Source organism: Columba livia, chromosome 6 (assembly GCF_036013475.1).
Source record: "Columba livia isolate bColLiv1 breed racing homer chromosome 6, bColLiv1.pat.W.v2, whole genome shotgun sequence".
Taxonomy (NCBI): Eukaryota; Metazoa; Chordata; class Aves; order Columbiformes; family Columbidae; genus Columba; species Columba livia.
In genome coordinates, this window is record NC_088607.1 from 36,211,631 (window position 1) to 36,231,895 (window position 20,265).

Below are 20,265 nucleotides of genomic sequence, written 5' to 3' on the forward strand. Positions count from 1 at the left end.
AGACAGCAGCAGAAACGGAGCAGGACAGCAAGTGCTGTCGCTGCTGCTCAGCTCCACCCTCCTCTGGTTTTCTTTGAGCCCTGGGGCTGCAGGGTGGCAGTCACTGCAGCTGGGGACACACAACGAGACATGGCGTTATTGCAGGGTGAGAGGCACACGTGTGCCCCCTCCAAGAGCCTACAGTGACACCAGCCCAGGACACACAGAGCCACCAAGGAAATGGTAACAAAATAACTTTATTCTGCTTTATCAAAAGAAATTAACACTGTGCATGTAAACTTGAACATCGGTATCGTGTTTCCTTAAAGAAGGTGTGGATCCAGCGGCAGGCCCCTTCACTCACAGGAGCACATGGGCCTTTCGAACAGAGAGAAAAACCAGTTCAAAGCCACGTTCCCAGTTGCAGCCACATCCCAGCTCAGAGAGAAGCAAAGCCCAGACTGGGCTGTTAAAGCCACGGCGATTCCCTCCCCTTGCACACCCGCTCCCGCTTCTGAAGCCACAGATGGAGGCACAGAGAATCATGCACACGCTGCTGCGGGACTGATGCCAACCCAAACCAGAGCAGGGTGACAGCCACTAATCGCAAGTCCCTGCACCCAGCCGGGCAGCCGCAGGGAGGCCCAGCCAGGCTCAGACCCAACGGTCTGCAGCTCCTCCTTGCTCTGATCACTAGACAGCTGTGAGCTGCCTCGTTATTGCTTCTAGTGGTTTCCCTCCTGCCCTTCCCTCTTGTCATCTCCAGGCTGGCAGAACCTACACCCTGTCCACCCAGCCCGATGCCCAGGGTTTGATTCCAGCCCCAGTGAGCACCACATAGAGACAAGCCTGCATCCCCTCCAACAGTGCTGCTGTTCTAAAAGCCCAGCTTCATTTCAGAATTCAACCAAAGTGGCCATGTTTCTGCTGCTACACACATGCTGCTAGCCAAGCGACACCCAGGAGCTGGACGGTCAGAGATGTGATTCCCCCTTCCCGCAGGAGGAAGGAGACCTTGAGCTCGCAAATCAAACAGCACTTCCAGGAGACACTTCAACCACCACAGCTACAATATACGCTGCCATGCCCCCTCTGCCCCGGTCCCCTTCACCCGGGGGACACCGCAGGGTCTGGTGGTGGGAACACTCTGCCCAGTCCTCTCCTGCCCTCGGCCCCGTCGCATCGCTCTGCCCGGCCTGCTGGCTCCGCTGCCTCCACCCCGACACACACGCATCCCATCTGCTCCCTGCCCTCCCGTGTCCTGCGAAGGCTGCTCTGTGCCAGGAGGGCACTGTTCATCACAGCCTTCAGCAGGTGACGACATGAGCACCCCTAAGCAAAAGCTCAGCTTAGTGCTCCCCAGGCTGGGATCTGCAGGGCACACACCTGTAACACATCCCCTGTGCACCAGGTGTGTGCAGCAAAAGATGGAGAAACCTCTCCTGGTGACAGCAAGAGCACCTTCCTCTCATCCTTGGGGGCAGGAGGAGGCACCATGATCTCCATCCCTGGGAGCCGGGACTGGTGCTCAGCACCTTCAGCTGGCCTCTCTGGGGCAGGGTCCTGATCCTGTGCTTCTGCCACGTCTGGGTTTGAAGAGGAAATGGTATCTTGGAGCAGAGCAACCTTGGGAGGTTGCAGACAGATGTAGGACAGAAATACCACCTGAAGCTGCTGCAAAGTCCCACAGTCAGGTATTACCAGGAACAGCAGAGTCAACACACCCCTGCTCTGCCCCAGAGAAGGAGGAGAATCAGCCAGAGCAGGAGCTGAGATAGCATAAGGCACCGTGTTACCAGGCTTCCTTGAGGAGAGATGCTGCTATTCTGAGAGGAGCCCCACAGGACAGGAACACAGCACTGGAAAGCCAGAAGCCCACTCAAATCATGTAGGGAAATCATTAGCAGAGGCAAAGCTCAGGCCATATGTTTTGAGCTAAATGTTTCACCAGCGCAAAAGCTAAGCACGTCCCTTCTCTTGCTCTGAGGCTGCAGATGGTGCCAGGGACAGATCTCAACACCCACCGGCCCGTCACCGCCAACCAGCCCGTCCAGTGAACTGCGCCAGGGCTGAGCACTGCACCAAGGGGACAGGGAAGCGGGATGACCACAAGATGTCCCAGCTGGCGGAGGAGAGGCCATCCCTGAGCAGGCGGTGGGTTCAGAAGCAGGCAACGCTGCTGTGCTGCCAGCTGGGGAATGCCGTTCCAGCTCAACCTCTTGGCAGTTGCTTCCCCAGCCATCATCTTCTGGGATCACCGCACAACACAACGAGGAGCAGGTCCTAGAAAGAAGCACGTCCTCAAGGTAGACGGGAGGACAGAGGGAAAGAGGAAAGCATCGTACCAGCAGATATTCCCCCGAGCACAGCTCTTTCTCTCACCCTGCAGTGGCATGTGGGGAGCAGCTGGATTTACAACGCACATCAGAGAAAAGAGCAGCCTGCCAGCACTGTTTGCGAGTCAAAAACCTGCACCACAGCGAAGCCTGGCCAGTGACCAGAGGACCAGCAGGACGCTCCCATCGTGGCTGTTCAAGGACAGGTCCCAGTTCTTCTTAAGTGGTGGATTTTGCATGGGGGAGCAGTGATGCCTCACCTACTTTGCACTGAGGTGTCAACCATCTGATCTGCTGCAGAGCGGGGTCCCTTCACTCTTCTCTTCCCCTTCCCTTGGCCAGCAAGGCAGAGCAGTGGAAGTTCAGCCTCCTTTCCCAGCTGAGATGATCTCCAGGGAGGCTGTGGGGTCTGAGCAAAGATTTCCCAGCTCTGTTCCCAACCTGCTGCTCGGAGCTGCTCCATGCACTCTGAAATCTGGTTTAGGGTGCAAGATGAAACCCAGCCACCCCGCTGAAACGTACCACATACAGTCAGTCACAGCCAGCGTGAGGCTCTTGCTTGGAGAGGGGGAGTTACAGAAGCACGTTAGAGAATGCTTGCTCCAAGTTGTTATCTAGTGCCACTGCCTAGAGGAAAGATTATGGCTATGCAGAACCTATTCAAATAACCTATTCCACACCAAATCGCTCCTCGCCAGGCCTGAGCAGGAACACACAGCCTCCACGGGCCAAGGAGAGCCCACTCTACTGGAGTCCTCATGATAGCGATGGTAGAAACCTGCCTCAGAGTCCACAAAGCGAAGCTTCCTCAGCAGGACGAAGGAAACCTCTTCACTCGGCCTCAGCAAGGAGCGCTGGGGAACGACCAGTGCGCAGCAACACAGCACTCAAAGCCACACTTCCAACCTCCAGAGGAACGCTTGCTAAATAACTGCACCTACCGCGGAAGGCTTTCCTGGTGTCTGTCTTTTAATATTCCAGTATAGGTATGTTAGTACAGGATTATCCCTCATTTGGAAGCACCAATTTAATAGGGGAAGAAACGGAAGAGGCAGAGCACTTGCAACGTGTTGCTAGGAGAAAAATCAACCCAACTGCCACCTACACACAAGATGTCCACGCATAAGCCGCATCTGGCACACCAGCACAAGGCAACATCCCCATCCACAGCTGGGCTGGCTGTTGAGCTACACCGGGTTATCCTTCCACCTCTGTCAGCCAGTGTTTTCCTTTGCTCTGAGGTGGCTTTCTGCAGAGGGCTCCGGGGCCTCCTGTGAAGGGAGGCTGGTTTCTTGGGCAGTCCGCAGGTTGGCTTGCTGGAAGGCACAGGAATCCAGAAACACGTTGGGGATGCGGTCACCAAAATACAGCTTGCTGTTCGCAGCTATCGCTTGGTATTTCATTAGTTCCAGATACTCGGGAGTAAGTTTTAGCTACGAAAAGAGAAACCAGAGACTGTTAAGAAACAACCTTCTGGGCCCCACATCGTATGATTTCATCGCAAGCAGTTGCTTCCTGGGATGTGGGCTGTTAAATCAAGTGTTTTCCCTGTGCTGCCCACCTGAACAGAATCTCCTGTGTGGAGGGGAAAGAGTAAGCAGGTCCTCTTCTGACCAGCTTTCAAGTGCTCACCTTGTTGGAATCAGCCAGTTTCCGAGCAGTGTAGTACTCTGCATCAGCTTTTGCTTTCTCTCTTGCTAGGAATGCAGCATCTAAAGCAGGGGAAAAGAAGCATTAGCAAGGGAATAGCCCCATCACATCGAGCACCTGAGCCTTTGTCCCATGCCTGTGACACTGTACGGCTGCCTCCTTGGAGAGGCACCTGCAAAGGGTGGGAATGACCCCAGTGCAGAACCTTGCACTTGTTTTTGCAGGACGGCGATGTCCGTGAGCCCAGTTCTGAGGTTCCTCTACCTGCCACCACCCTTGGCTGAAGATGACCCCAGCAGCACGGTTACCTTCAATCTCAGAAATTCGCTTCTCTGTTTCCTTCTCCATAATCTTTTGCTGATAGTGAATCCTGGCCACCTGCGCAGCCTTCTCTGCCTCTGCAATCACAACAGGCTCAGCTCAGACATTCGCTTCTCAGGGCTTCAGCATCAGTACCCTGACCCCAGCACCTGGTTGCAAGCAGTTTCCTCCTTGTTGGGATCCTACAGTGCTGGTTTGTACTCCAAGCAACACAGTTACAAAAAGAAAACACACTGCTGATGTTTCCAGAGTTGCACTAGCTGACATCTCTTTTGCAGGTGTGATTCCACCTGGCATTTAGGGACATTTAGCTTCAAGGCCAAGCAGTTTCTCTGGCAGAGCTGTTACCTCTTGGCCTTGCTGTAGGACAGAGGCGTTTGCTGCCCTGGGGAGGGAAGTGGGACATAGATGCAGCAGCACAAACACTCCTATTTTCCACATGGCTGTTGGTGCAGCCTGGCCATGCTCCCTCAGGGAGCTGTCAGCGATGCAAGAAAACCTCTTACTCCAGCTTATTGGGAGATGTAGGAATGGAAATGCAGTCTGGCCCCAGCCGCTGGTACTTCCAGCAGGTGACATACCAATGACCGCTTTCTTCCGGTCCGTCTCTGCCTCCTTCTCCACCACCTTCTGCTTCTGGGCTGCGATCAGCAGCTTGGTCTTCTCGGCCTCCCTGCAGGGTGAGAAACCACAGCACATGGAAACGGAGCTGGGGAGCAGCTCTGCAAACCAGGGCAGGGGGACAAGAAGCTAAGCAGTTGCCAGCACCACGTCCTTGCAGCCATGAGGACCAGCTCTGTCTCTAGCTGTACGAGCACAGGCATAGCCAGCAGGTCATAGGGAGGCTCATTCCAGCTGTTTGACACTGGGGAGGCCACAGCTGGGTGCCGTGTACAGCCTGAGGCTTTCAGGAGGAAGGAGACCAGTGCAGGGCTGCTGCAGGTCTGGGGGCATGGGAGAGACTGGGGGAGCCAGGCTCGCTCAGGAGGTGACAGGGGACCCGACGGCATCTCCCCTTGACCTAAGGGGTCCCGGAGACACCGCATGCGAAACCCCAGCCGGCCCCAAGGAACCAGCCCATTCCCACGTGAGTGGAGGGGATCCCCGTCCCCAGGGGTGCCCCGGCTCACCCACACACAGCCCCCAGCACCGTGCTGCAGAATTGGTGCTGTTTTGGGAAGGGGTTGTGACAGAATGGCTCCACAGGTACGTATCACACTAAAACCTGACTGCAATTCTGTGAGTTTGCTGGAGGACACCTCAGGGGTGAAATGTCGATAGCCCTGAATGCAGTTTATAAGTCTTCTACAGGTTCTTTACAGTGCATGGGTGTCCCCTCTATATAAAGGACCAGATATTGACTCTGTACATGCTAAAAACCATCTCTGTGAAGGGCTGAAAGGCTTCAAGGTGAAGGAGCTATGGAAATGGAGAAAGAGAATGTGAGGGCACTTAGCCAAGCACACACTGGCTAGAGCCCACCTCTCACCTTCTGGGCACCAAGAAAGAGCTTTCTAATAGCATTAGGTCTGTGCTGCACCCTCAAAACCAATTTATACACTTTTATGTACAGCTACTCACATTAACTCAAAATTTCTTCGGATGGCTTCTGGGATTTTGGGTTTCGTAACACGCACGGCCTGTTGAAAAATAAAAAAGTGAGTGCATTTTAAATTAAATGTTTTGATGTGAGCTTTGTAACTCTGCAATGTCTTCGCAAAACTAGCTGTAGTGCTCTGGACATTGATCCGAGACCACCCATAACGGTGGTGTTTGGACTGGGAGGGCTCGGACAGACGGACATGAGGTTCTCAGGACATGGGGCAGTGCCAGGGGTGGGTTATGGTTGGACTCAATGATCTTGAGGGTCTTTTCCAACCAAAATGATTCCAAGTAAGGCCCGTGGAGCAGACTGCTAAAGACGTCCTTTGTTAGGAGCAGCTTAGTTCTCCACCCCAAAGACTCTTTAATCACCAGGCACCACTTCCCAAAGTACTGCTCAAAAAGGGGCTCACAAACCAAATGAAATTAGATCACAGGAGTGAGACTTGCAGGACTATGAGCTCAAGAATGGACTTGCCAGGAGAAAAGCTTGCGACCATGCCGTGAAAGACATCACGGTGAAGACAAGGGAGAGCAGCAGGACATGGGTGGCAGCTGGAATCTGTCGCTGTTTGCAGTTGCAGACCACCAAGCATGATGTGCATGGTGGTGCTGGCACCACAACTCGGGTACAGGTCAGAGACAGCCGCCGAGCTGCTCTGCAGAGCTCTCTCTGTGGAACACGAGGGAAACACCTCCAGAGGTAGGACCAAGAGCTAACGCTGCACAGGTGGCACACTGTGTGGCTCGTTACTAAGTTTTGGGAGGTGCAGATTGATGCTCCACAGCTGTATGACTGCTTCACAATCCTCCTGCTCCATCTCCACTGTTAAGCTAGTGCTGAACCAGCTGCTTCTCTCTGGGGTCATTAAGTCTGCAAAGAACCAAGGGGCTTCCACAGAGGGGAACGGGGTGCGGACACATCCAGGCAAGCTTCTGTATGCGAGAAAAGGGACTGTTCCCATGCAACATGCCCCAGGCTGTCCCCCAGCTCCCTGTTCAACTTTATTCCTGCCAACTCATCTATCCATGCTCCACCTTTTGTGAGTTTCCTGTTTGTTCTTCAGCTCAGTCAGGAGCTCCTTGCTCATCCACACCAGACTCCTGTCTCACCTGCTCGACTTTTCAGACTCTGGGGCATCCTTGGTGAAGCGGGCCCTCCTGGCCTCCTTTGCTGACCACCGTAGTCTCCCACAGGACCCTGCCAAGCACATCTCGCACAAACAGAGTCCTGTCCTCCTTAAGCCCAGGCCCATAATTCTCCTGTCAGTGTCCCTCCTCCAAGGACCTTGAACTCAGCACCTTACCCCTGCTCCAGCTCACTCTGCAACCAGACTTCACCTCCCAAACAGATCTTGCTTCTAAAATGTCCAGCGGAGCACCCCTCCCACTCAGCTTTGCTCATCAGTGCCAAAACTTGCACCCAACGCCCTCCAGAAGCACCCGGCCCTGCAGCCCTTCCAGCTGGTCACAGACTGTCAGGCTGCGGTCACCATTTCAGTTAAGAAAGTTCTGCATCAGGGAACTTGGAGGACTTGTGCAGGTTTCATATACACTAAATAACTTTAATAAACCTAGAAATAAATGCTACTAATTTCCCCTAACATCATCTTTCCAATATCAAGTTGTTTTCTGTGTTGCTTATTTAAAAAACGACTTGTCGGTGATCTCTGATTATGCCCAAATAAAGGATTATTTCCCCTAGAGCTCGCAAAACAATTAAATTCTAAGTACACTTAAGTACTTCTCTGCAGGAGCCGGGTATTTCCTGACACAGCAGCACGGCAGAGGTGTGTGCTGAGGCACAACTTCACCAGAGACAAGGGTGCAGCTCTGCTTTGAATGGGAACAAGAGGAACACGAGGGCAGGATCAGAGTCTACAAGAGATGAACCACTTGCCTCGCTAGTTCTGGAACCTCTTCAAACTGTTGGGCTGGTGCACTCAGTCTGGGCTTATGTAGGCAAGAATATCCCTCAACTTTCAACCAACAGTGAATGCCAAATTGGAGATGGGATGGCGCACATTGAAGACCTAGCTCTGTAGTTAACATCTCCCAACAAAGAACTGTGAGCTTTATGCCCTTCTGCACCCTGAGATCAAAAAGGGCCTTTACATTACAACGATAATTCTGATTGATGATGAACCTTCCTAGGAAATCTCTCTGCAATGTACATTGCAAGTTAGCATGGATATTTGGAAGAGCAGGTGCCACCTCAACTTCTCTGTGATAAGACACTGTGGTTTACCCTCTCCAGAACAGCGCAAGCCTGTGCATAAATGAACCACAAAGCAGAATGCTATTTATCGCAGCATTTCACGTGCTGTCAGCTGTGCATCGCCAGCCAGCCTGGACAAACGTGGCAACAAGAAAAGCAACACAGATCTGGCCTCACTCATCCCTACAGCAGAAATCTCCAGAGATTGCCAACTTCACCCTGGCGAGCCTAAGGTGTATTTTGCACAGCTGGTTGCCCTGAACTTCAACATGCCAAGAAGTCAGTGTGTTCCATACCCCCACTAAGTTTAAAGATGATTTTCTAACATTAAGTGTAAGCAGAAAATCACTTAAGATCTAACGTCCTTCCCTGTCTCTGGCACAAATGGAGAAAGGAGGAAGATTTCCTCCTCTTCAGTTACCGGCAGGAACAGCACTGGCGAGCCCAGCTCTGCATGGGTGCCCAAGGTAGCTTAAAGAAAAACATTACCTTGCTCTTTGCAAATTAAATGCAATACCTGCACGTCTGTGGCCTAAATGGTCATTTTCTCTATCCTGCGGGTCTCCTCCTAACATAAAACAAGCATTTAGAAGCGGTCCATATCACAGACAGTCTTCACCTGACAAAGCTCAACTCAAGGCTCAACTATTTCACATTGTGTGGAAAACTGAAGCAAGAAACCTCATCGATCTAGTGAAAGGTGAGCAAATCAGAGGTGGAATAAAGAATAATGTTCGTTAGGGAATGAACCTACCTGGATAGTGAGACCTGGTGCCATGACATTGAGATCCTTCTGTAGGGCCAACTTCAGATTCTCATCTATCTGGTCTGTGGAGAACAGGAGAGAGATCACTTTGCTTATCATCGTTTCTCCTTAAGCCTCTAGGGACCGGTGGGACCCAGCACCGGCTACCGAACAAACACATGTTTGTCACTTCCAAGCTCCAGGAAGATCCTTCCACAGAAATGGCCAGTTAGGAGAGGATTAAGCTGCATGTATTACCACAAAATCCCCTCTGACTACAGATATTTGGTAAATCTGAGTACAGCATTCAAAGAGTTAGAGTCTCTTAATATTAAAACTTTGACAATCAATCTTCCATAAACTGATTTTCCCCTGCTCCGCCACTCAAGAACAAACGTGGTGCTCTGATGGTTTTGGGGGCACAGATGTGTACCAAGAAGCAGAACACTGGCTTTGCTAATTCCTAAAGCACTGCTACCCCCTTGTGAAACAAACAGAGCATTGCAATGAACTGACAGCACATCCCTTCTGGCTCTCACTGGCTAAAAACCACCAGAAGGAAGCTTTTCAAGTAAAAACGTCAATTCAGCAACAGAATAGCGGCCTAAAAGTAGAAGTGGACAAGACAAAACCGTCATCATAGTGAAGGTCAATTCAGCAACAGAATAGCGGCCTAAAAGTAGAAGTGGACAAGACAAAACCATCATCATAGCAAAGGCAACAGGCACGACCCCATGCATGTGGCTACTTTGGGCATCCAGAATTCAGTTCTAAGCGGAAAAGCACCAAAATAAAATTCCCACATGCAGATGTGGAAAGACAAAGAAATCTAAACCACTGAAGTCACATGGGAAGTGTCATATGGATATATAAGGAGGTGGATTCTAGACTGTTTGCTCACAGGAGGCTGCTGGAACGTATTCCACAGCAGAACAAGGAGATCACACAGCCCTCGGAGGGGACATCCACTTACCGAACAGCTCAATGTATACCTCCTGCAGGGTATGGGCGCTGCAGAACTGATTCAGCTCGTGATGGATTTTATTGAAGATTAAGGTCTTATCGTAGTCCGCGGTGTAGTTTCTCACGATATCGTACACTGAGGGGGCAAGAGAATTACCAGAGGTCACCACGGATGTGTATTGCTTTCCGCAATGCCACAACTGCGGAGCGGCAGCTCTGGGTATCAGGAGAGCGGTGCAGCACTGGGACGGGTGCGTGGGGGATCTCCATCCTCCGGAGCTTGCAGGATGAAGCCACAGCTGCCCGGCGCAGCAGGGAGAAGCCTGCAACGAATGGGAAGGAGGGAGGGCAGAGAAACCCACAGACATCCTCTGCGGTGCTGCTGGGATTACACGACTTCAAAGAGCAGAGTAATTACAGCAAGATATACTGCACAGTCCTGTTTTATGATCTGCATAAGCAAACGGAACCGTCAAGCCTGACCAGGACCTGCATGTATAGGAACTGATACTACTATAATGTGAAAACAACTATCATTCCCACAACTTTAACATTAATTCACCCTTCAGCGCCTTAGCACACCAGCGTTTTGCATTAAGCTATGCTGCTGGAAAAAAAGAGCTGTCTGGGTGTCCTGGTTTTGTTAAAAACAAGTTTCTCTTTTAGTGAATGTGTCTGTCAGCTAAAGCTTCATATCAGCTGCATTCTCCTGGAGAACCAGATCCATGTTTTGGTGAACACAGCAATGAAATGTGAGGTTATTGATAAGCATGGATGGACATCTCGCCAGAGGAACAACGAGAAACAGGTGACCAAGAACCTGACCAACTGTGTATAACATCCCGTTCACGTGAATACTGCATATAGAAGTGGGAGAGCACGAGGATCTCGTCCCTTTTCCTCATGGCCGACATTAGGAGAGGACCTTGTGAGTCGTCCCTGCAAACTGAGGCCAGTGACAGACTGAATCCAGCTCCGGTTGGCTGCAGAGTCCAGTCCAGGACTTCGGCTGCCGGCTCTGCAGTTGCTGGGACTTTCAGGATTGGTTTTGTATATTTTGTATTATTTTCTCTATTTTATCAGTAGCATTAGTAAAACATTTTTAATTTTCCCAGCTCTCTTCTCTCTGTCCTTCTTTCCCTCCCGATCACCTGTCCTGAGTGGGAAGAGGGGAGAGGGGGTTAACAATACATCTGCCAGGGTTTTATTGTCACCCCGCAATCTAAACCCTGGACTCCGGGTCTTTTGGTTTGGCAGCTGGTGAAAGAAGAAGGTACGAAGCTCCTCCATAGGCTTTGCCTTTGTAATTTTCCCAAGAGCTGAGCTGACAAGCACCTGTGGATTTGTGCCATGTAGTTCTATGGGTGGTCTCCCCTGCAGCAGCAGGAAACAGGACGGCTTGAGCACCCAGCACATTTCTAAACGTACAGGGCAGAAGCAAGCCTAGAATTGGCTTGAATCTTTGCAAACCTGTGGCTCTTTGGAAAGCCTGCACACATACGCAGGGAACCAAGCACTACAGTACTGGGAACCATAAGAGTAGCAAGATAATGGAGAATTAAGTCTTGCAAACCAAGAGAGGGCTGCTACAGGATGAGCAAAGGCAGTCACAGTGCTGCTTGTTGAAACAGGATGGGAAATACCTGCATACGGTGCCAATTTATTCACAACTTCTATTCGGTCAATGTAGATCATAACGCCGCCGCTGTAAGCGAAAAAGAGAATGCAGGAATTATTACTGCAGCCATTAACAGTAGACCATAATTAAAGCCAAGTCATCTTTTCCCATCTTTTACTAAATTCTGCTACATTTACCCAGAACAATTCTGGACTTCTTGCGCATTTTGCAATTAGATGGCACCAAACCCCAAGCTTTGTACAGACTGGTCCCTCTCTGCATAAACCAAAAGTGTCCTCCAGGAAGTCTGCAAAGCCCTTTCGCTTCACTTTGTTATCTCCTGCTTGGCCAGCTGAAGGAAAACGTTTCTGAACAGGCACGTAGCTGCAACCATCAGAAAGAGGTGACCAGCACAACAAAGGGAAAGCAATAAGGACAGCAGACGGCACCTGCAAGCAGCAGAGCAGACACAAACCGCAGACACACCACAGCTCTTCTAAGCAGCAAATACATTTTAAATAGAAAAGCCCTTAGTTCGATTTCATGCATTCACTAACTCCAGCAGGAACTCGACAAGGTCCCTGTTAGAGAGGAAGAAACAAAGCGCTTTAATTCACATTCCCTGCATCAGTATCATGTTGCAAATATCTCTGCAGTGACAGCGCAACCACGTGCAGCTCTTGTCTCAAGAGTGTATTTTAAAAGCATGACACTCATGATTTTATCCTCAGGGCAAAGGCAAATTACAAACAAGAAGCTTTAGCAGAAACGGTTCAGACAGCTGATCCCCACAAGCAGATCTCACACTGAGTCTCTGTGGTGTTTTAACTCAAACCTATTGCCCACGACAAGCTCGGTTTCTTCTTCTGCAGACCTTAATCGCTTCAAAGCTGCTAAGTCTGCACAAAAATCACCTGAACTTTCTTGGTCTGCAAACCTGCCTGCTGCATGGCAAGCTACGGGCTGAAAATGTTGTCAATGGGCTGAACTTGCCTGTTGGAAGGGACAAGCTGGCAGAAAATATATTTGTGGCTAAAAAGAGACTTAATTCCCAGTGAGATACTACTATTAAGAGTATTAATCCCTTTTTCACTCAAGATTTCTCTTTACGCCACGGTCATTCTTGCTTGCTCTCTCTAAAGAACCAGTCCAGGTTTATGGGTCCTTTATAGGTATGTCAGGTCACAGGAGCGGTTATAATAGCTGCGTATGTGTTTTTCTCATCTGTTCTGCATCCTGTCTCACCACATCCAATAAAACTACTGTTTCTCACTGCAAGTGACAGCCTTCTCCAGGCTGAACCAACCCAGGGACTTCAGCCGCTCCTCATGGCCTCCTCTCCAATCTCCACAAGCTTTGTAGCCTCCTCTGGACATTCTTCACAGTATCACAGTATGTTTGGGATTGGAAGTGACCTCAAAAGATCATCCATTCCAATCCCCCTGCTGGAGCAGGAACACCTAGGTGAGGTCGCACAGGAACATGTCCTGGTGGGTTTTGAATGTCTGCAGAGAAGGAGACTCCACAACCTCCCTGGGCAGCCTGTTCAGTGCTCTGTCACCCTTACTGAGAAGAGGTTTTTTTCTCAAATTTAAGCGGAACCTCTTGTGTTCCAGCTTGATCCCATTACCAATTGTCCTATCATTGTTTGCCACCGAGAAGAGCCTGGCTCCATCCTTGTGGCACTCACCCTTTATATATTTATAGACATTAATAAGGTCCCCCCTTAGTCTCCTCTTCTCCAAACTAAAGAGACCCAGCTCCCTCAGCCTTTCTTCATAAGGGAGATGCTCCACTCCCTTAATCATCTTCGTTGCCCTACGCTGGACCCTCTCCAGCAGTTCCCTGTCCTTCTGGAACTGAGGGGCCCAGAACTGGACGCAATATTCCAGATGTGGTCTCACCAGGGCAGAGTAGAGGGGAAGGAGAACCTCTCTGACCTACTGACCACCCCCTTCTAACCCACCCCAGGTATCATTGGCCTTCCTGGCCACAAGGGCCCAGTGCTGGCTCATGGTCATCCTGTTGTCCACCAGGACCCCCAGGTCCCTTTCCCCTACACTGCTCTCTAATATGTAATTTCCCAACCCATACTGGAACCTGGGGTTGTTCCTGCCCAGATGCAGGACTCTACACTTTCCCTTGTTAAATTTCATCAGGTTATTCCCCACCCAACTCTCCAGCCTGTCCAGGTCTCTGGATGGCAGCACAGCCTTCTGGTGTGTCAGCCACTCCTCCCAGCTTAGTGTCATCAGCAAACTTGCTGATAGTGCACTCAATTACCTAGTCCAAATCGTTAATGAATATATTGAATAATATTGGCCCCAGTACTGACCCCTGAGGCACTGCACTAGATACTGGCCTCCAACTAGACTCCGCACCATTGACTACCACTCTCTGGCTTCTCTCCTTAAGCCAGTTTGCAACCCACCTCACTACTCTATTGTCTAGACCACACCTCCTCAACTTAGCTGTGAGGATGCTGTGGGAGACTGTGTCAAAGGCTTTACTGAAGTCAAGGTAGACCACATCCACCGCTCTGCCATCATCCATCCACCTTGTTACATTCTCATAAAAGGCTATGAGGTTGGTCAAGCACGACTTCCCCTTGGTAAAGCCATGCTGACTGCCCCTAGTAACCCTCTTATCCTTGATATTCTTCAGTAGCTTTATGTCCTTTTCTCCTGTGTCCCCAGCCCTGCACATCGTGAATGCTACAGGTGAGGCCAAGCAGAGCAGGACAATCCCCTCCCTGCCGGCTGGTGATGCTGAGCTGGATGCACCAGGACACAGGTCCCTCTTGGCTCATGTTCAACTTGCCGTCAACCAGAACCCCCGGATCCTTCTCTATGGAGCTGCTTTGCAGCATCTTGTTCCCCAGTCTGTATGAACAGCCAGGGCAGTTCTGTTGGTCAGGCAACAGCTTCAAGGGAACAGGTGCCACTTGGAGCCTGAATACACTGGCCACCTATTTCCCCGCTGAGGCCTTAAGGTTAAACCAAGCCTACAAAGCACTCGCACTGCATTTTCCAGCCAGCCTGCCGCCAGAGCCATCATCATTTCACATGGTGCAGTGGGGATGGCTCTCTGGACCTTGCTGCTCTAAACCCAGGAGCCAGACTGACCGATAACCCTCACCTCACGGCGGCTGCAGCTTCCTCACAAGGGGAGGAGAAGGGGTAAGCGCTGAGCTCTTCTCTCCAGTGACCAATGACAGAACCCAGGGAATGGCAGAAGATGTGCCAGGGGAGGGTTGGTTGGACATGAGGAAAAGGTTCTTCACCCAGAGGTGCTGGACACTGAACAGGCTCCCCAAAAAGGCGTCACAGCCCCAAACCTGACAGTGTTCAAGAAGAAACTGGACAATGTCCTCACACACACGGCGTGACCTGTGGGGTGTCCTGTGCAGGGACAGCAGTTGGACTCCATGATCCTGTGGGTCCTTCCAACCCAGGACATTCTGTGATGCTGTGATTCTAGTGAGCATCTCAGACAAGATGTCCTGTCAAACAGCCTGGTCCAGTAGATGTCAGCAAAGTCCCGGGGTGCAGGAGGCTCTGTCCTGGACGGTTTCTGGCAGAGCGCCCTGCACCAGTTTGGGGTGATTCACACACCGTCTTGACCTGGAACTGTACAAACCCTCTCATCACCCACAGCCGCATTACTTGCCCTCTGGCACCTCAAGCAGCGCTCGCTCTTCACACTTGGACAAACCACTGCCGCCCTCCAAACCGCCTCATTTGCCAAGGGCAAGCGGGTGACTCCCATGGGAGATTTCCAGTGCTTGCGACTCCCCGCCGCCGTTTCCACGGCCCGAGCAGGGTTGGGGAGGGAGGAACAAGAAGAAATCCATAGTCTGAAAGGAGGATCAACACATGGATTATGTGCACCTGGGAGAAGCTTAAGCATAATTACGCAGCAATAGGACAAGGTGAAAGCGTGCAGGGAAAGCTACAGGAGGCTAACACGCACTAGCAGGCGTTTCAGTAAGACCAGACCAGGTTAGGCAATCAGAGCATGTAAAAATTGGGCTTAAAGGCCAGACCTGGTCTGTCTAGAGATAAGGGGATTAATGCAATACATCCCCTTGCAATATTCATGCCACATTTCTCCACGTGACCGGCTAACAAACAGGGACCTGTCCCAGAACAGCGTTCCTCTGTGTTCCTGCCAAAGACCTGCAGCGTGAGCACGAGACACCTCTCGCTCCTCTGCAAATAAGCATCAAGTGCTCAAGCAATACTTACTGTTTCTTGGCCTTGTAAATACTTGTGCGATATTTAGCACGATTCTTTACAGTTCAGTCTATAAGAAAAATGCTAACTTTCCCATGAAATATTTGCTTCGCACCATTTTCAACCCATTTTATTCCACAACTAGTATACTCACAAGTATATTCATTCTCACTTAATTCTTTGAGTCAGTCCTTTTGAGTACTTTGCTCTTGTAAAACTGGTTGATTGAACTGATTTTCCATCAGTTTTTGGACCTGCATTGAATGTATTCACCTAACGCTGTCACGTATACATGGGACAGGTGAGGCAGAAATTGGGGATGGACACCACACAGTCATTCAGAAACTTCCTAATGTCGATGAGGACACAGGGAAAAGGAACATGAATATGGGGGAAAACAAACCCAGCCTTTAAAATCTCGTGGTTTAATATATAATTGCAGAAATTTAAACTGTTTAGGGTCTACTCTTATAATGAATTTTGAACTGAGACAGTGAAACTTCAGATTTGATCCATTTGTTATTGATAAGCTCATATTTTGTTATGGAAATGTAGACTCAAAGCTTTGGCTCGGAGCAGCTTTGATTCCAAATGTAGCAAATCCAGAGGCTTCTATGGGAACACCTTAAAAATAAACAGGGCTACTGGGATCTTTGGCCTGAAGTGCATTCAATTATTAACTAAGAAATGCTTCACCAGCTGTTTGGTGTTTTAAAGCACGTTTATTACTGGTAACTCCACAACCACCTGCATTGCACAACGTTGAAATGTAAAAGGAACTTAAACTAACTATACAGAATTAAACAGACTGTGCCATTTAAAAGACAGGAATACAGAACGTAATGAGTCTTACTCCTCCCTCCTGCAATTGCTTTTTGCTTGACCTAAAGCCTCTTCACCTGACCACAAACCCTGGCTGCAGCGCTGAACACCAGCATTAGATATACACAGACACTCCTGAAAGGGGTTTGAGACCCAAAATTAAAACCAGTTAGGGCCCAGGAGACCTTTACATTAATACTTGAGCACAAGTGATGTCTGATGCTATAGGAATCATCCCAAGAACTCATTTCAATAAGGGCTAAAAAACACATCAAAATTAACTCTGCTTTATTAATGTTGCCACTAACTTTAAATTTCAACGTGGTTGTTGTGCGTCATCGTTAAAATCATACTGAATTTTCTCCTTTTTTAATTTTTAAACAGAAATATTGTTGAGTACCTTAAAGATAAAAGGCAAATCACCAGTTTTGTATTTATCTTGAAGAAACATATTCGGTCATTACTTTTACTTGTGAATGAACCAACACAACAGGATTGGCGCCTTCTCCTTCTGTTCCTGCTCTGCTTGTTAAAACTACACAGATCTGTGCTGACAACTTAATGATGAAGCAGGCAGGTGCCACCCATGCACAGGATTCTTCCCTATTCTTTCTTTACGTCAGGTGAAACGTCAATTCCAAAAATGCCCAAACAATTCCAGGAGACTCATTTCCTTGAGCTGTATTTGAAACGAACCACCTCCCATCAGGAGGATTTCCATTCGCCATTTAGTTTTGCCCATTGCTGAGGTCAGCACTTGTATTAGCCACGAGATTCAGACTAGAAAATACCGCGAAACACAGGGCAGTGTGGTATAAATTACAGGGTATGTGCCTTTACTGTCCAGTTTCTGTGTCACAGGGCTGTAAATGACCGGCTGCAAACCACACGACAGAGCACATCTGCTCATCACCACAAGAAATAACAAAGGAGAAACATACCTTGTCCCACAAGGCACATTTTTCACTTCATCAGTCTGCAACGTGGTCTGAAATAGAAAGACAACCAGTGCTCACAAACCCTCTCCATTCTGCAGGAAGATCAAGCTGTGCCCAGACCCTCACAACCATGGAAGCCAAAAATTGAGTCAAAAATGCATCCTCTGCCTCTCTCCCAACTTTTGCAGGTGTGGGCGGAAGACAGACTTCTTTTCAACAACCTTTTGGGAGACAGAGAGGCAACTGTGCTCATTTCTCTGCTCTAACTCCTGCGGCACTAAGACCTGTAGCTCTTCTGGGAAACAATTAAGGCCACAAACACAGACTATCTTCCCAGAGCAAGACGTTTCCTGTCCCAAGCAACACCACACGTTGTGCAGATTCCACCGAAAGGACAAGTCCCAGCGCACAGCTGGGACTGCCACCTAAGGCAGAAGGAAACAAGGGCTTGGCAGGAGCTGCCGCTCTGACCATCACATCACTGAGCAAACACCCGTCATCCCCACCCAGCAACATCCCCACCCACATCCACTCCCAACCCACCCTCTGCCAAGATGAGGAGGCACCGACCTGCACGGACTTGAAGGTGGTAACGAACGGGAGCATGATGTGGTAGCCTGGTCCGCTCGGGCTGGTTAACAACGCACCGCCCCTACAGAGACACAGGGAAATGGGGAAAAGGCGTAAGCAACTGCAAAATAGTTTCAGGCTGAGGAAGTATATTCAAACCGCCAGGAGTCACAGCCGTGGCAGCACAAATTACATGACTCCCCTGCACCAAATCTGCCAACAATTCCTCTACAAAAAGAGCTGACTGCGTATGATACTTGCCTGCTGCAACTCAGCAATCATTCGCTTCAGTGCTGTAAGCAGTTAACTTTCAGGCAAGGCAGATATTGCTCAATTCTTCCAGCATTGCAACATTGCAGAGGGTTTCAAGAACACACATTTTCCTCTCTAAATAGTTCACTGGTAACCATGGAAAAATCCAGCAGTTGATGCGATACCGCCAGTTTGGATTTGCACAAGGCATGTGGCACAGCCCCTTCCTTACCCAAAGCACAAAGAAAACCCACTGACAGGTGGTTAGAAGACAGGAGACAGAGGAGAGCTCTAAGGGATTGATCCTCGTAGCGCAGTCGGGTCCCCTGCAGCATCCTGCGAGGTCCTGTGCTGTTTGGCACACTTGTAACTAAAGGAAGGAGCAGTGCAAAGAAAACTGGCCCACAGTGGTGAGTGCGAAGGGTAGAAAAGACAGGGCAGAAAAACAGCAGAAATAGCAAAAAATGCAGAAAGGCTGGTGCTAGGTGCAGAAACGCTAGGTTTTTTGGAGCAAAACCTAGTCATTTAGTGACCACTCGCTGTTGCAGACCAATGAGTTGCTCTAGAGATGCTATTCAGAGCAGCTACAAACCCCTGGTGAAACTCAGCCCAGAGCCAGGGAGAAAACCTGTTTCAAAGCAGCAAAAAAAGCCTTGGGACAGAGGTGACAGCCCTCTGTGTCAGAGGGAAAAATCAACAGGTGGGCAGACCAAGAACTTTGGTCCTCTAAGCTTTGAAAGCCAAACTGTAATGCAGAAAAAGGGAAGAAGGAAAAGCAGCCCAGGCTTCAGAAAGAAGGAAACTCGTAATGGTTCCGCACAGAGTGTGGCCTCCCCTCTGCTCCGCCCTGGGGAGACCACACCTGGAATATTGTGTCCAGTTGTGGCCCCTCAGTTCCAGCAGGACAGGGAACTGCTGGAGAGAGTCCAGCGCAGCCACCAAGATGCTGAAGGGAGTGGAGCATCTCCCGTGTGAGGAAAGGCTGAGGGAGCTGGGGCTCTGGAGCTGGACAAGAGGACACTGAGGGGGGACTCATTCATGGTTACAGATATATAAAGGGTGAGTGTCAGGAGGATGGAGCCAGGCTCTTCACGGTGACAACCAGTGATAGGACAAGGGGTAATGGGTTCAAACTGGAACACAGGAGGTTCCACTTGAATTTGAGAAGGAACTTGTTCCTGGTGAGGGTGGCAGAGCCTGGCCCAGGCTGCCCAGGGAGGTTGTGGAGTCTCCTTCTGTGCAGACATTCCAACCCGCCTGGACACCTTCCTGTGTAACCTCATCTGGGTGTTCCTGCTCCATGGGGGGATTGCACTGGGTGAGCTTTCCAGGGCCCTTCCAACCCCTGACATTCTGGGATTCTGTGGCCCACACCTTCTGGTGTAAGCGAGCGGGAGCGACATCGTCTGTTCAGCCCCGGAGCTGGTGAGCCGGGGCCAGGGAGGAGCCCCGGCCGCGGAGGGGAGGGGAGCGGCGGGCAGGCACGTACCTGTAGTACACGGCCAGGTGTCCCTCCTCGACCCTGTGGATGGAGCAGTAGAGGAAGAAGACGAGGAGCCCCGAGGCCGCTGCGGCTACGGCCCCGGCCTGGGCCATGCTCATCCTGCCGGGACCGGGGCCGTGAGGGCGGCAGCAGCGCCTGGCCCGGGCGATGGGGCTGGGCCCCGGGATCTTCGCGCTCTCTCTCCGCTCTCACGGCGTCTCTCTGCCCTTTCTCCAACAAACCCCTCAGATTCGGGACCGAAGAGCCGAGCGTGTCCTCGCAGCACCCGCGGACCCGCCCCCTCCGCTGCCCGGGGCTGCGCTACAACCGCCCGGGCTGCACGGCGGGGTTCGGCCCGGTGCAGAAGAAGGGCGCGGGTGCAGCCCCGGGGCCGGCAGGCGCCCAGCGAGGCCCGCAGGCCGCTCCCCGGCGCGGTGGGCCCGGCCGCCGCCGCCCGGGCGCCCCTCAGGCCGCTCGGTGGGCGGTGACGGACCCGCGCGCCCACGTGCGGCCCAGGCCCCGCCCCCGACAGC

General features: G+C 50.8%; 1 protein-coding gene across 1 annotated transcript; it reads right to left on the minus strand.

Moving 5' to 3' along the window:
- Positions 1 to 220: 220 nt before the first annotated feature.
- Positions 221 to 20,245, minus strand: ERLIN1 (ER lipid raft associated 1). Its single transcript, XM_013367896.3, has 11 exons — positions 19,739 to 20,245; positions 17,998 to 18,079; positions 17,431 to 17,477; positions 11,458 to 11,519; positions 9,825 to 9,950; positions 8,861 to 8,934; positions 5,868 to 5,926; positions 4,868 to 4,959; positions 4,274 to 4,363; positions 3,948 to 4,027; positions 221 to 3,748 (listed from the first exon to the last, which is right to left on the minus strand). Exons 1-11 carry the CDS (start codon positions 19,849 to 19,851, stop codon positions 3,530 to 3,532), a joined length of 1,044 nt encoding a protein of 347 aa, XP_013223350.3. The 5' UTR covers positions 19,852 to 20,245; the 3' UTR covers positions 221 to 3,529.
- Positions 20,246 to 20,265: the final 20 nt, after the last annotated feature.

Coding starts and splice junctions, on each gene's coding strand:
- ERLIN1 (XM_013367896.3), bottom strand. CDS start 19,851: ATGAGCATGGCCCAGGCCGGGGCCGTAGCCGCAGCGGCCTCGGGGCTC. Junction 4,364..4,867: donor CCGGAAGAAAGCGGTCATTG/GTATGTCACCTG, acceptor TTGTGATTGCAG/AGGCAGAGAAGGCTGCGCAG. Junction 3,749..3,947: donor AACTGGCTGATTCCAACAAG/GTGAGCACTTGA, acceptor CTCTTTTCGTAG/CTAAAACTTACTCCCGAGTA.